At 43.3% G+C, this 15,005-nt stretch overlaps 1 protein-coding gene across 4 annotated transcripts in view; it reads left to right on the forward strand.

Moving 5' to 3' along the window:
• Positions 1-15,005, forward strand: part of VPS16 (VPS16 core subunit of CORVET and HOPS complexes) — a 959,900-nt gene that overhangs the window by 795,992 nt on the left and 148,903 nt on the right. For all 4 annotated transcript variants that reach the window (XM_063934117.1, XM_063934116.1, XM_063934114.1 and 1 more), the window contains 2 exons: positions 11,392-11,561; positions 13,764-13,860. In XM_063934117.1, coding sequence (XP_063790187.1) covers positions 11,392-11,561; positions 13,764-13,860 — 267 coding nt within the window. The remainder of the gene's footprint in view (positions 1-11,391; positions 11,562-13,763; positions 13,861-15,005) is intronic.

Genomic DNA, 15,005 nt, shown 5'->3' on the forward strand with positions numbered 1-15,005 from the left:
TGTTAGAAGCCTTTTTATATGAGCTGCATGCGCTATCGGTGTGCCAGCTGCCGTCATGAAATTTCTGAGCCGCCATAGGGCTCCGAAATCATGTACTACCCCGAACGCGTATCTAGAATCGGTGTAGATATTGGCTGACTTTCCCTTAGCCAATTCACATGCTCTGGTTAGGGCGACCAGTTCAGCAACCTGGGCTGAGTGAGGTGGGCCTAGTGGTTCCGCTTCTATGGTGTCTTGGTCATCTACGACTGCGTATCCAGTACACAAGTCTCCCGAGTCTGACTGTCTGTGACAACTACCGTCCGTGTAGAACGTGAGTTCTGCATCTTCTAGTGGATTGTCACTGATGTCAGGCCTTGCGGTAAAATTTTGGGTCAAATATTCCATACAATCATGTGTATCTTCCTTTGCATTAAATCCTCCTTCCCCATCACTCTCACCTCCCACCCTTTGTGCCTGTCCAGGCACACCTGGGAGAAATGTTGCAGGGTTTAATGCACTGCATCTCCTTATGGTGATGTTTACGGGGGCCATTAATGCCAATTCCCATCTTGTAAACCTTGCTGATGAGACGTGTCTGGTTTGGGCAGAATTCAATAAGGCAGATACCGCATGCGGTGTATGGATTGTGAGGTTGTGGCCTAGCACGACATCTTCGCTTTTTGTCACTAGCAATGCTATCGCTGCAACGCTACGCAAGCATGTGGGGAGGGACCGCGCTACCGTATCTAGCTGAGCGCTGTAGTATGCAACTGGCCTGCTGGCATCACCGTGTTTTTGTGTTAGTACACCTGCTGCGCACCCAGCACTTTCTGTTCCGTATAGTTCAAAGGGTTTCCCATAGTCTGGCATACCTAGTGCTGGTGCCTGCGTTAGGCACTGTTTGAGTCTCTCAAATGCTGTTTCAGATTCGTCTGTATGCGAAATCCGATCAGGTTTGTTTGAGGAGACCATTTCCTGCAAAGGTAGTGCCAATATGGAAAACCCTGGGATCCAATTACGGCAATACCCACACATTCCTAAAAACGTCCTGATCTGTTGCTGGGTTTGTGGCAGTGTCATGTCTCTAATGGCTTGGATTCTATCAGCGGTCAAGTGTCTCAGTCCTTGTGTTAGACAGTGTCCCAAATATTTTACCTTAGTCTGGCATAATTGCAACTTGTCTTTGGAAACCTTGTGACCTGTGTCTGAAAGATGAAACAGGAGCTGTTTCGTATCCTTCAGGGATGCCTCCAGTGAATCTGAACACAGTAATAAATCGTCCACATACTGTATCAATACTGATCCACTGTCTGGTTGGAAAGACTGTAAACAATCATGCAAAGCCTGAGAAAATATACTTGGACTATCTATGAAACCTTGGGGTAACCGAGTCCACGTGTATTGGACTCCTCTGTATGTGAATGCAAACAAATATTGGCTGTCAGGGTGCAGAGGTACCGAAAAGAAAGCGGAGCAGAGGTCAATAACAGTGAAAAATTTGGCAGTGGGAGGAATTTGCATTAGGATGACAGCTGGATTAGGCACTACGGGGAACTGACTCTCAACTATTTTGTTAATCCCCCTTAGATCCTGCACTAGCCTGTAACCCCTCCCCCCACTCTTTTTAACAGGGAAGATGGGACTATTTGCGGTGCTGGACGTTCTTACTAGAATGCCCTGTTGTAGCAAGCGCTCTATTACGGGAAAAACTCCTAACTCCACCTCTGGCTTCAGAGGATACTGTGGGATTTTTGGAGCTATCCTACCATCTTTTACTTGCACAACTACTGGAGCTACGTTTGCCATTAATCCAGTGTCCTGTCCATCTTTTGTCCAAAGCGACTCTGGTATCTGAGATGTCATCTCTTCTACCTGGGATGGGTTCCTATTTGTCATAATGGTGTGTGACATTAATTTTGATGGGGAGTCTAACATGTCTCGTACTTCCTGAGCGTGATTCTCAGGGATGTCCAAGAATACACCTTCAGGAGTACAATAAATGACGCAACCCATTTTACATAGTAAGTCTCTTCCCAGGAGATTAGTTGGTGCAGATGCAGCCAGCAAAAAGGAATGCTTGGTATGCAAAGGCCCTATTGTAATCTCGGCTGGTTTGCTAACAGGGTAGTGCTGGACTACTCCTGTTACTCCCATGGCTGGAATTGTCCTACCAGTGGTTCTCATGCCCACTGTCGAATTTATCACTGACTTGGCCGCCCCTGTGTCTACAAGAAAGTTTAAAGTTTTACCAGCTACATTGATTGCAATTTCTGGTTCGTTTCCAAGACTAGCAATCAACTTAACTGGCTGCAGATTACAGGTATGGCCACACCCCTATTGGGTATGCTGACCTCCCTGAATCCCGCTGGCAGCAACTACTTGTGAGGGAGTTAGCTGGGAGCTACCAGAGGCATGCCAGTCTCTGTTTGGGGGATATCTTTTTGTTTCCCCTGTATGTGGCTCAAAACTCCGCCTCTGTGGACCCTGCTCCCAATGTCGTGTGTTGTGTTGTTGTCTAGGGGGTTGAAAAGACCTTTGTACATTCTTTGTTCTACATTCTCGTGCAAAGTGTCCCGGTCTGTTACAAGAAAAACATGTTATTACACTTGCCTTACCCACAGGATTCGGTGGTACATACGCAGGCTGCCTTGTGGTCAGCGCCTGTATACTTACGGACATCAACTTATCACTTTGCGATTCCCTGTGCCTAGTGATGTTTCTGTCGTGATCAATAGCAGCCTCTCTCAAGCCGGACACTGACAGGCCTCGCCAGCATGGTTGCGTGGTCTGAACCCTAGTCTTTAATGTTTCCTTTAAACCATCCATCAGTACAGATACTGCTACTTCCCGATGGTTTGGGTTGGTCTTAATGTCTTCTATACCAGTGTACTTTGCCATTTCTAATAGTGCCCGGTGAAAATATTCTGTTGCCGTTTCGGACTCCTTTTGCTTAATGGAAAATATTTTATTCCATTTAACAACGGCTGGGAAATACTCTTTTAGCTGTAAATTTATCCTTTTTACATTATCCTTGTTGTACACGTCTGTAAGCGGTACATCTTTATCCAATGCACAATCAGCTAAAAACTGAGTTGCATCAACATTGGAAGGTAAACAAGCTCTTAGCAGTATCTGCCAATCCTTGTTGTTGGGTTCTACCGTGTTACCTAAATCCCTGATGTATTTTTGGCTAGCAACTAAATCCTTCCTGGGGTCAGGAAATTCGGACACTATTGTTCTTAATTCCATTCTGGAAAATGGAGTGTACATGGCAATGTTCCTTATGGGAGTGGCTCCAGAGACATCTGTTTTTCCATTGGGGACTGCTATTACCCTTACAGGAGCGATTCTAACAGCCTCTTCCTGTGTAGATTCTACAGCTTGTTGTGGTACAATTGTTTCAGTGTAGTGCATGGTGCCGTACTTACCCGTTGACACGACCTCACCTATCCCTCCGCTAGGGGCTTTCACTAATCTCGTGGGTGTCGCTGTGCCTACTGTGGTCTCTGCTATGGTGGCTGCAAGAGAGAGAGCTGAAATTGTTGCTGAATCGTCTTCTTGATCACACTCCTGAGGAAGGTTCAAAACAGGGTACATCTTGCACGGGTTAATACTTGCATGAGTTATTTGGTTAACATCATTAACATTTACAGTGTTACTAAGAGTTTGTGTTTTACAACCCAGTGCGTTTCTCTCCGCAATCAACTTTTCTCCTGCAATGTATGGTGGGGGAGGAGCTGTGGCAATCAACTTCCTGACTGCCCCAGATCCTGCCGCCAGAGCCAAACCTCTCTGTATCTCACCTTCCTGGTGCCATAACTGTAAATAATCATGATGCTGAATTCGTCTCTTTGCTGATTTTACGAGACATATCCTCCTCCTTAAATTTTGTAACACTTCTGGACTGAAGCTACCTATTCTTGGGAATTTGTCCCTGTCTTGTACAGTCATTCTCTCCCATTCATCACATAAAGATTCGGTGTGAATTCCATATTTTTCACACATTACATATCGTGCCGACCCAACTGGTCGGTTCACAGAATCAACCTGAACCAGGGTTGATCGCCCCCTACCTGAGCAACTGGCCCCCATAGTCCGCAGGTGTTGCTTAGTCCTCCTTGGATCTCTGTATCAAGGTTTTCAGCAAGCCTTTTCAGACAACCAAATTACTCCACAGTAGGCCGGCGGTGGCGGTTTACCGAGTACCCCACTCACTCGCCCACCTCGACCAATACGACCTGATCACACCGACGTGGTGCTGGCGTACTCGATACAGGGCCCCTATGGAACCTTCAGTTTACTGGAACATATGAGGGTTACCCGCAGGACACTTACTCTTTCCAGTAAAGGTGGGGTTGTTAGATAGTTCCTGAGTGACCAGCGAACTTCCCTTCCAAAAATAAAAAAATTACACAAATCACGTCAGAATGTACAAATAGCGTTTGTGACCACTTTACTCTAATGGTATTAGGTCAGATTACTAACTACTGCACACAATTACGTGCGGTCCAATCGTTCAGTACACGAGCACTACTTGTCATGTACTGAAAGACCAATGGAATCGATGTTTCCGGCCGCGATTCCTTCAGCAAGAGCTTATGGCCTATATGGGTTCTGCACCAACACCCCAGGCGTTGTGCCACTGGACTTTTATAGCGGACCTTTTACCTTACGACCTCCTGGTCTTGTTACCTTATGACCTCCTGGTCTTGTTACCTTACCTTATGGTCCGCTATACTCTAATGCTCAAATATTATTTAACCAGGGATGCCTCCCTGGCCACCGTATATGTCACTTACACGTATGTCCCTTGACGAGTACCCGGCTTTCCTTTTGGTTCCACCTTAAAGTTATATAAACTTTTGTATACAAAACACACTCACTCAACACATGTACACTTTGTTTCTATATCTATTTCTGCGCAGAAATTGTCTTCAGGCCAAGAGTGTTACCAATTAGGAGCAGGATCTGTTAAACTAAATTTCAGATTTTCTAAAAACAGATTTGCGTTATTTACCGCTTCGCGTTATCTACCGCTGTGCGTTAATTATCGCCTTGCGCTAATTATCGCTTTGCGCTAATTCAACTTTTTCGTGACTTGAGCTACGTGAGCGTAACCGGACGCTACGTTGCGTAATGAACGCTGCGTGCGTCTGCCTTTGGATTGCGTACGCTAGTCTTTGTTAGCGACACGTGTACGCAATGCAAAGGATCCACCGTAACACAATATATTTTTATCAATGTAAATGATCCCTGATCATCTACCGCAATCCACACTGACTGCCTTGTATCTCAGACAAACCGTGTGTTTGTTCTATACTTTAACTATCACCTCTACTATTAAATAACAGCAAATCTCTTTTTAGCACTTTCTATCAACTATAAAATTTGGCAAACAGGAATAGTGATATACGAAAAAATGAAATACACAAGTGAAAAGAAATGCAGGTATGTATGCGTACGCAAGACAAAAGAAAAATAAACAGTTTTAAAAAAGACACAAGCGTTTTGTTCTTACTTCCGGTTACCGGGTTCCTTCAGCACTCTTTATCTAAGCGAAGCAGACGCTTATCCCGTCAGCAACTGCGAGACAACCTCCCACCCTTTGCTGGAGGGATAATGTCTGCTGATCTACCTAGTGCAGATGTGAAAAGGACCGGACGAGCCCGCAATTGACAATGCTAAATTCCTTTGTCGTATAAACAACCCTTTATGAAGCTAAGAACACTGTACGCTGTTTACTTAAGAAGTACCGTAATGGTACGCTAGTTGCGTAACGATCGCTCAGCCGTAGGCGAGACGCTCAGGCGTCACGTTCGCTCACGGCCCAGGGATCACAGGACACGTTATTGGTTATGTCTAGGGGAAAGATTCGCTGTAACGTAGCGTACGCTAGAGACCACGAGGAGGTCACCAGCGATGCAGACGCTCACAACACTATACCTTTATGTTAAACCTTATACCGATGAAACACACAGAATACCTTAATGTGAGTACAGGGTGTAAATGCAACCTTGTGTAACCTGACTAACTACAAAGCTGATTGAGCGTCACCGACGCTCAAGCGAACACTTAACACTATAGTAAATACACTGATACTGGTTTAGGTTTCCAAAGCCTATTAACTGTATTATATCTAATATACTTGTAAAAGGGGATAACAGTACATATGATACGCTACAATATAACAGAGACCTCCTAACCACAGAACTAAACAATAAATACAATAAGACAATACTACGCTGACCTAAATGAAATACAATACAATACTATAATACTATAAGGTATTTAAGAGAAAAGAGGAGAGAGAGAGATAGAGAGAGAGAGAGAGAGAGAGAGAGATTGAGATTGGCTCGCAGAAAGACAATGATTATGGAGAGAACTTACGCACAAAGGGTATGATCGCCAGCGCCTCGATATCCAGCTCCCGATTATCAGCAGATAACCGTTGATGAGAGAGTGAGAGCTGGCTGTGGTCGGCCTGCCTATTTATGCCCCACACACAATGCAATCTCCTAGTCCCTACAATCCCATTGTCCATTGGCCGAAGGAATTCGGCCCCGCATCATAACAAAAGGTCATAGGGTGATTCATACAGGTGGGCTGTGACGATTTCCAACAGCTCAGGTGGGTGGGAAACTGGGTTTCCCGCCGCATACCTGAGTATGTGTAAATCATAGAAATGGACATAAACTTCTTATGTCCATAACTATTCGCACGAGCGATTAATACGCTCCAAACCAACACCGGAATATTGCTAATTAAATACTCTTCCGATGGGTACCAAACACTGCAATATGATTCCTGTTAGACCCTTCGTACGATGCAAAGAGGGATTCCTCAGCTCTGGGACATTGTACTTTAACCAAACTTACAGAAACTATCAAAGGGATCATGATCTATAAACTACATTAATTGTGAACATTTGTAACTAATGAGTCGCACGCTACGATCACATAAACTCTACCGTAAATGCGCATACTGCGCGTGCGAGTGCACGCTATTGCGGGTATGCGCTTCCACGGGAGAGCGTACGCATGCGCAGCACGGACCAGTGTGCGGTGCAAATATGGCAACGTGCATTGAGACATTTTTCTGACTTTGACAGTCGTTTGGGGAGAGCAGAGATGTTGCACTTCTTCTCAGGTTGCCAGCCAAGCCACGCCCCCCCTGATGGCATTTTGGGCAGCAATGGCTCCCCGGCTCAGGCACTATGACAGTTAAGCATTATGAAATGTTTAGAAAAATCTCAGTGTACAAACTGGCCGGTTACGTTTTGCGAGAGAGCAAAAGGGCTTTTTCCAAAGCAGGCACGGTTAAAGTAGGAAAGTGAGTTGGCCACTTAGACATACCTCCCTGTTATATTGAGAGTGATCCAAAATGTCCATCAGAAAAGTGTAATGAACCGATATGGCTCTATATTGTGGTTGAGGTTTCAACAGAAACCTCTCTAGAGCAGTGGTTCTCAAACTCGGTCCTCAGGATCCCACACGGTTCACGTTTTCCATGTAACCCAGCAGCTGCACTGTGTATCACCAACTATCACATTTTAAAAATCTACAGGTGACCTGCAAAATATGAACCGTGTGGGGTCCTGAGGACCGAGCTTGAGAACCTGTGCTCCAGAAGGTTGTCCAGTCTTCCTCTGAAAAGTGCCCAAGGACATGAGTCACATAAAACCTGGTGTGTAAAAATCACAAAGAGTATGTATTGACCATAGCAAATTTTGAGGAAACCTCTGAATAGATCAGAAGGTGTCTACTACTCTCCTATATTAAAATTCTAATATTAGTAATCCCAGCTAGTCTCCACATAGTGAAGGGATGAGCAGCCATGCTGTCTGCAAAGTTTGTATTTTGAATCAGGGGAAGGTGTAAGGAATGATAGGCATTTAAGCACATGAACGACACTTTGTGCTGGAGAATATGGCAAATTTTCTTGGTTGCCCAAAGGAGTGGGTTTGCTTTCACAGGATCCGATATCTCCTGGTCATGCTGGTGGAGGATAGCAGCACCGTGTCACCTAAAAAGCATTGTTCCTAAGAGGTATTCGTATATGCTTGTGTCTTAACAGAGCTACATGGTTGTAGCCCACTACATCTGGATAATGTATGCCCCCATTTGATTTAATTTGGTAGAGTTTCTGCTGGGCTATTCGATAGCAACTGCCCTCCTGGATAAATCTATGAAAACAGAGCATTCATTTGTGGCACATCCACTTTAGTTAGAATCACTGGGAGTAACTGTAATGGATAGAGCAGACGGGGAACGACGTGGAGCAGACGGAACCAATGCAAGTTGGCTCATCCGAGGTAAGATAATGAAAGGCGGTCCACCCCTTTATATCATTACAAAGAACATAGATAACTGTTCCCACATTAAACTTATAAAGGTTCGATGGATGGTGGGGCAATAATATTCCTAGGTATGGTATTTCTATTTTAGCACTAATACTAATGTCAGGCGCTACTAATATTGGTTAAATTTGAACAGTTGCGGATGGGTGTCTATATCTGTAATCACACCCACTCCACACAAAAATCTGAACTTGCTCTCGCAACTCATGCAATCTAGATAGCCGCAAGCAGGGTATAATGGCCTGTGGATATGGCCAACACAATCTCACCTGATTGAAACCAGGTGTACCAAAAACAAACTGAATAACCCCTTGCGCTATTTAATTAGAGGCAACATGGCATGAATACACTCAATAGAATAATTATAAGATAATTTTAATATCTATAAAATCAATCATGTATAGGTTACATAGACATAATCATAAAAAATTGAGTTAATTAGTATGCGCATACAAGTAAAAAAGCTGAATGCTAAACCTACTAATTGAGCATAAGAGGTGGATCATATAGCTACTAGTGACCACATAGGGCTAATTCAATAATCATAAGTTGAAATGTCCTTATTTTTGTTATCAGAATAGAACAGTCCCATTAGATGTGCTCATAAATATTTCATGATTGATTATCATGTGGTGTGATAAAAATAAATATGGAGCTTTAGTTTAGGTATATACCAATATATGAGTTTAACCAATTGCTCATAAGGATGAATAGTTCTTTACATGTGGAAAAGATATCCAGAATATATGGAGGAAATTTGTATATCACCCGGGGCTTGGTGCACAGCAAGCACCTGTAGAAGAAAGCTCCCGTCTTCCACAGTCCGTAAGTGGCGTCCTCCGTCTCCCACTGTGTCTGGCTCTCGTGCACACACCTTTGATCGCTTTGAGAGAGAGAGGTTGGTCCGGCTCCCGGAGCTCTGCGCACTGCAGGCGCTATTCAGTTGATTTTGCTCCCGTCTTCAAGCCGCCGCATATAGCGTCCTCCCGTCTCCCGCTTGTCAATCTCGAGCAGCGCTGCACATCAATGTGGACCTATAAGCAATGTCCACTGGGTCACATAGGGCACCTTCTCTGACGCGTTTCGCTTCTAATTGAAGCTTCCTCATAGAGTAAAAACTTTTTACTCTATGAGGAAGCTTCAATTAGAAGCGAAACGCGTCAGAGAAGGGAGCAAAATCAACTGAATAGCGCCTGCAGTGCGCAGAGCTCCGGGAGCCGGACCAACCTCTCTCTCTCAAAGCGATCAAAGGTGTGTGCACGAGAGCCAGACACAGTGGGAGACGGAGGACGCCACTTACGGACTGTGGAAGACGGGAGCTTTCTTCTACAGGTGCTTGCTGTGCACCAAGCCCCGGGTGATATACACATTTCCTCCATGTATTCTGGATAGCTTTTCCACATGTAAAGAACTATTCATATATATGAGCAATTGGTTAAACTCACTTTTTGGTATATACCTAAACAAAGGCTCCATATTTATCTTTATCACACCACATGATATTTCATCATGAAATATCTATGAGCACATCTAATGGGACTGTCCTATTCTGATAACAAAAATAAGGACATTGTCAACTTATGATTATTGAATTAGCCCTATGTGGTCACTAGTAGCTATATGATCCACCTCTTATGCTCAATTAGTAGGTTTAGCATTCAGCTTTTTTACTTGTATGCGCATACTAATTAACTCAATTTTTATGATTATGTCTATGTAACCTATACATGATTGATTTTATAGATATTAAAATTATCTTATAATTATTCTATTGAGTGTATTCATGCCATGTTGCCTCTAATTAAATAGCGCAAGGGGTTATTCAGTTTGATTTCTATTTTAGCCCATTGTAAGGGGAACCGAGCTGCCCAATGTGGACAATTGGACCAGCTGTAAGTAGCATTGCTACTTAGCAATTGCTACAGAGCCCTTTGCCAGACACAGCACACGCAGAAAACGAGACCAGCCTACCACTACTGAATACTGCTGGGAATATTAGAACTGCGTGGTTGTGCTACATACAGATGCTTATACCAGAAGACTACTGGAACAATCGACCTGAGGGATGAAAGTTGGACAAGGAATTTAGAAACTCCAGGGATGTGACATGTCTGAACATGGAAAGCAGACTAGTTTCCTTTATTAATAAAGATATAGCGCAATGCCGCTATTATTTGTGCATGTTTTCATTCTACTGAATTGAGATACTAAAATCTACTAAAAGTGTACTTAAAAAGACAAAGCAGCATACCTGCATAGTAACTCTAAAGTGCCTGAAGAAATTAGGGCATCACATGAGACCATATGGCATTATTTGACTCCATTTTATTATAATTTATAACATTGCAGTGCTGCCTAATTTTTTTTTAGATACATTGATTGGTACAGTGGGTAAGCCCTGTGGAAACGGTTTTTGTTTTATATAGGAGTGGTTTGTACTGTGCCTTTTGTAAATGTTGGATTTTTAAGAATTTTTTGAGGTGGAAATACGTTACAATAAATGTTTTAAATATTATGCAATTGTTCAGTACTTGAAAAACACTTCTAACGTATTAATGATAAAATACAGTAGTGACTTTCATTATACTATAATTCACAAGCCCAGCACCAACACCACTATAAGCCACCACTTTATGAAGCACTATTAGCCTCTCTATGTTCCTTTCTAGCTTTCACATTACCACTATCTGCTGAATCACCATCGCAGTTTTATTGGTCCAGAGCAGCCACACATTTTGTTTTGAGAGTGCACTTTTCTTGTACACAAATACAATATACACTATCACGAAATTTTCACAGTTTTTTATAAGTTGCTTTTTATATCTAGAATGTGTACTGAGTGTATGTGATGTCTGATCGGTCTTTACATTGTATCACAAAACTACCACCAACTCGGTTCAAACCATGATACTTCTATCCCCTCTATGTGAATATTTTCTTTTAATTTGGTATTCCAATAGGAGTTTGCTTGTGGCCCAAGATAGTCTAAAGTTTAAATATTTTTGAACTCAACTAATAATTTATGCTTATCTCAGTTTGATTGTATTTTATAGGTAACAGAGGATCAAATCAAATTGCTAAGGATTCAGCGTTTAATACAAGAAAAGATGGATAAACCTTACCTAGATTACTCTTTACATGATACCATCTATAATCTGATACTTGATGGAATGCAAAAAAAAGCAGAGCAGCTCTATAAAGAATTTAAAATCCCCGACAAAAGGTAATTCTGTTTTCCTCAGTTTAAAATTTGTAGTTATTATATACTTATTAGACAATGTGAGCTTAAACATAGATGGCCTGATTCTGAGGTTGGAGTAAAGCAGAGCAAGTAAATTTGCACTTGGACATACCGTGTTGCAATGTAAGAGGTGCAGATAAAGTTGTTTTTTTTGCATGCAGGGTAAATACTAGCTTTTTATATGTAGCCCTCAAATACTGGGCAGATATATTTTTACACTGCAATTTACTGTAGATTTGATTTTGGACAAATAGTGAAAAGGTTTAATAAATTAGTAATACAGAATACGTGTTAATTTAGAGTGCTATGGCTATTTATAATCTAAATCAGATTATTAATAAAAATGGTAGAATAGAAGGAGATGCAGTCAAAATCCTGGCAGCCAGTATCCCGTTAGAAGACTGATAGGGGGAACCAGACGGTTAGAATCCAGACGGATCCTGGAGGTAAACGCAGGGTTTGGGATTAGGGTTAAGCACTAGGAGGAGGGTTAGGGCTAGCTGCAGGGGTGGATTAGGGGTAGGGTAAAATTACTTACAGAGATGTTGGGATTCTGTCCATTGGGATCCCGCTGTCGGTCTTCTGACTGTCAGGGTCCTGACTGCCAGGATTTCGTACCCAACCCACTTGAAGTATTACTTTAGTTTGTGCAGCGAACAAAGCAAGGGTACGAACCAGCGAACCAGAAGAAACCACAACCTTTTACAAAAACGTTTAGCAAATAATACATAAAATGCATTACATCCTCATGGCTTTTTAACTGTTATTATTATCCTTTATGCATATTGTGTAATAAGGGATCCACAGCGCCCAGTAACAGAGTACGTAAATGAAAACTCAAAACAGGGCAATAGTGACTTACAGTTGAAGACAATATAGGACAAGTACAGGGTAAATAAACACTGACATACAGATGAAGCCACGCTAATCGTGGCTCCGTCGGTGCCTAGTCGTGCCCGGTGATGCGGACCACCGGGAGCAAACTGGGTGCGCATACGTTGTAGACGCATACGCGTCCCTTTCAAACTTAATGGGAGCGTCTGTGTACGCTCGGCGGCGGGCCGCGGCGCAGGCACGCCGCTCGCCCCCCCAATGAGCGTGGCTCCATCTGAAAGTATCAGGATGGCCGATAACAGCCGGATTAGGTGCCTTTTGAGGATGGTTTAAGTAAGAGAAGGTTAATCACATGAGGGTCGAGGGCCCTGCTCGTGACAACTTACATTCTAAAGTTATGCTCCGGAAGACTAGTTACACAGCTCAAGCTTTGTTTTGTAAACCTGTTTACTAAATATATAGACTTCAGGAGCCTGATGTTTTTTATGCTTCCACATTCCTCCTGCCACTTTTACAGATTAAATATGCTTATCTTTTTGGACTAGGGATCTATTTACTAAGCTTTGGAGAGAGATAAAATGGAGAAGAGACCCAGTTGCCCAGCAGCTGGGACCAGCAAACCCCCATGGCCAACATGATGTAGTGTCCCGATCACCTAGCAAGGGTCAGGACCTGCAACAATGATGAGTAACGGCAGCTCATTACAGTCTTATTGAGACTTTGTGCTGTCATTGTGTAACAAGCATCCAAAATGACTATATGGTATTTTGGGGTCTACTACGCTTGCCCGACCGCAGGAATGCCGGTAGCGGGCCGAGCGCAAAAGAGCCCCTTGTGGGCTCGCTGGATACCCCAAGAGGGAGAATAGTTGTCGGGATCACGGCGCCTGTATGCTGAGCGCTGGGATCCCGACAGCCAGGATATCGAGTGCCACCCGGTGTTTTGGGAGCATTGCAGGGTTATTTTCCTAATGGGGCTGGGGAGGTTTGAATATTTCCATATGTTATGCACTCTGATCACTTTGTGCACTTTTTATATTTTCTTTGCCTGTATATGCCGACTGTTACAGGTTCACTGCTCACTTTTCCATTTAATTGAAAATGGTGAGTATTAGAGTTCCAGTAACCAGGCTGTTAATCTCAGAGAATCAATTTTTTTCTTTATTCTCTCTCATATTGTCTGCATCTATATACAGTACACCCCAATGGTACTCTGACTTTGTTGTTAGCATTAAAGAGTACTGTATGGAGGAAAGCAGGAAATGGGGTATAACCCCACTTAAAATTCTGGTGCGTGAAGAACATATAAAATTAAAAAAACACCTCATGTAATATTTCTCTATTTTTTCAGGTATTGGTGGCTGAAGATCTCTGCACTGTCAGAGAAAGAAGATTGGGAGGAGTTGGAGAATTTTTCAAAAAGTAAAAAATCTCCAATAGGCTACCTAGTAAGTGCATGCCTCATATTGTTAATATGCATATCAAGAAAATATTTGAGTATGCTAATCTTTTTATATGACTTCAGGGATCTGTATGCAAAAGTATCTTTCCTTCATCTTTGGGACACTTAATGACCATGGGTTTAGTGAGTGTTATGCACACCAGTGCCTGCAGGAAAGTACTGGTGTCAGGACTGTTATGCACTCCAGTGCCTGCAGGAATGTACTGGTGTTTGAACTGTTATGCAAAACAAATGGACTTACAGACAGACTGGGGAATATGACATAACGTACACAGAAGGTGATAGGGTAACAAAATACACACAAAGTGAACAGAGAAGCCCAGAGGCTAAGGAACTGGGTATCTCCCTTGTATTAGAACTGCTCTGATGAGAAAAGCAAGATGTTGTGTTTTAATACGTAGAGAACCCGAAATGCTGTTGCTAAGGGCAACAGCAAAACCCTAAAGGGTTACCAACGGGTGTGGCAGTAAACTCCTTGGTCAGAGATGGAATGATAGACACAAGGAGAGTCTCCACAATCCTAATTCTCACTTGCAGTGCACAGGTTCAGCTTACTGCCACTAAACTGACCCCTAACACCTAGCAAAGTGAGACAGGATTAGACAGGCAAGTCTTAGAATACAGCCGCAAACTTGCTAAGTTCACAGAGTAGTAACAGAACCCCAGCAAGCTAAACGACTGACTCCAGTCTTACTGCTAGGTCTGGATTGGCAGAGTGTAATACCAAATCCCCAGGCCTATTTGCAGTAAGCAACAAACAAATACAAAGCTACACAGTACTGGCTAACTTTCAGAAACTGACTAACCAACAAAGATTCAGCAGCATCTGCTTACCCTGAGAAGAGGCCTTATAAAGCAGGTGCTGTCCACGCCCCACTCAGACCTCACAGACTGTGAGCACAAAAACCAGCACCGGATCCCCTGCCATGCACAGAGCCTATAACCACTGCACAGCAAAAGACCCGAACCGGAGAATCAGCTGCGCTCAGGTCACTCCGCTAGCACTTGTCTCCCGGTTGCCATGACGACGTGGCAGCACAGGGCAGGAGACCCTAACAGTGAGGGATAGAGGCGTCAGCACTTAGGGGTCTATTCATGAAGCAGTGGAAGGAGTGGAGAGGTGAGCCAGTC

The sequence above is a fragment of the Pseudophryne corroboree genome, chromosome 7, assembly GCF_028390025.1.
Source record: "Pseudophryne corroboree isolate aPseCor3 chromosome 7, aPseCor3.hap2, whole genome shotgun sequence".
Classification (NCBI taxonomy): Eukaryota; Metazoa; Chordata; class Amphibia; order Anura; family Myobatrachidae; genus Pseudophryne; species Pseudophryne corroboree.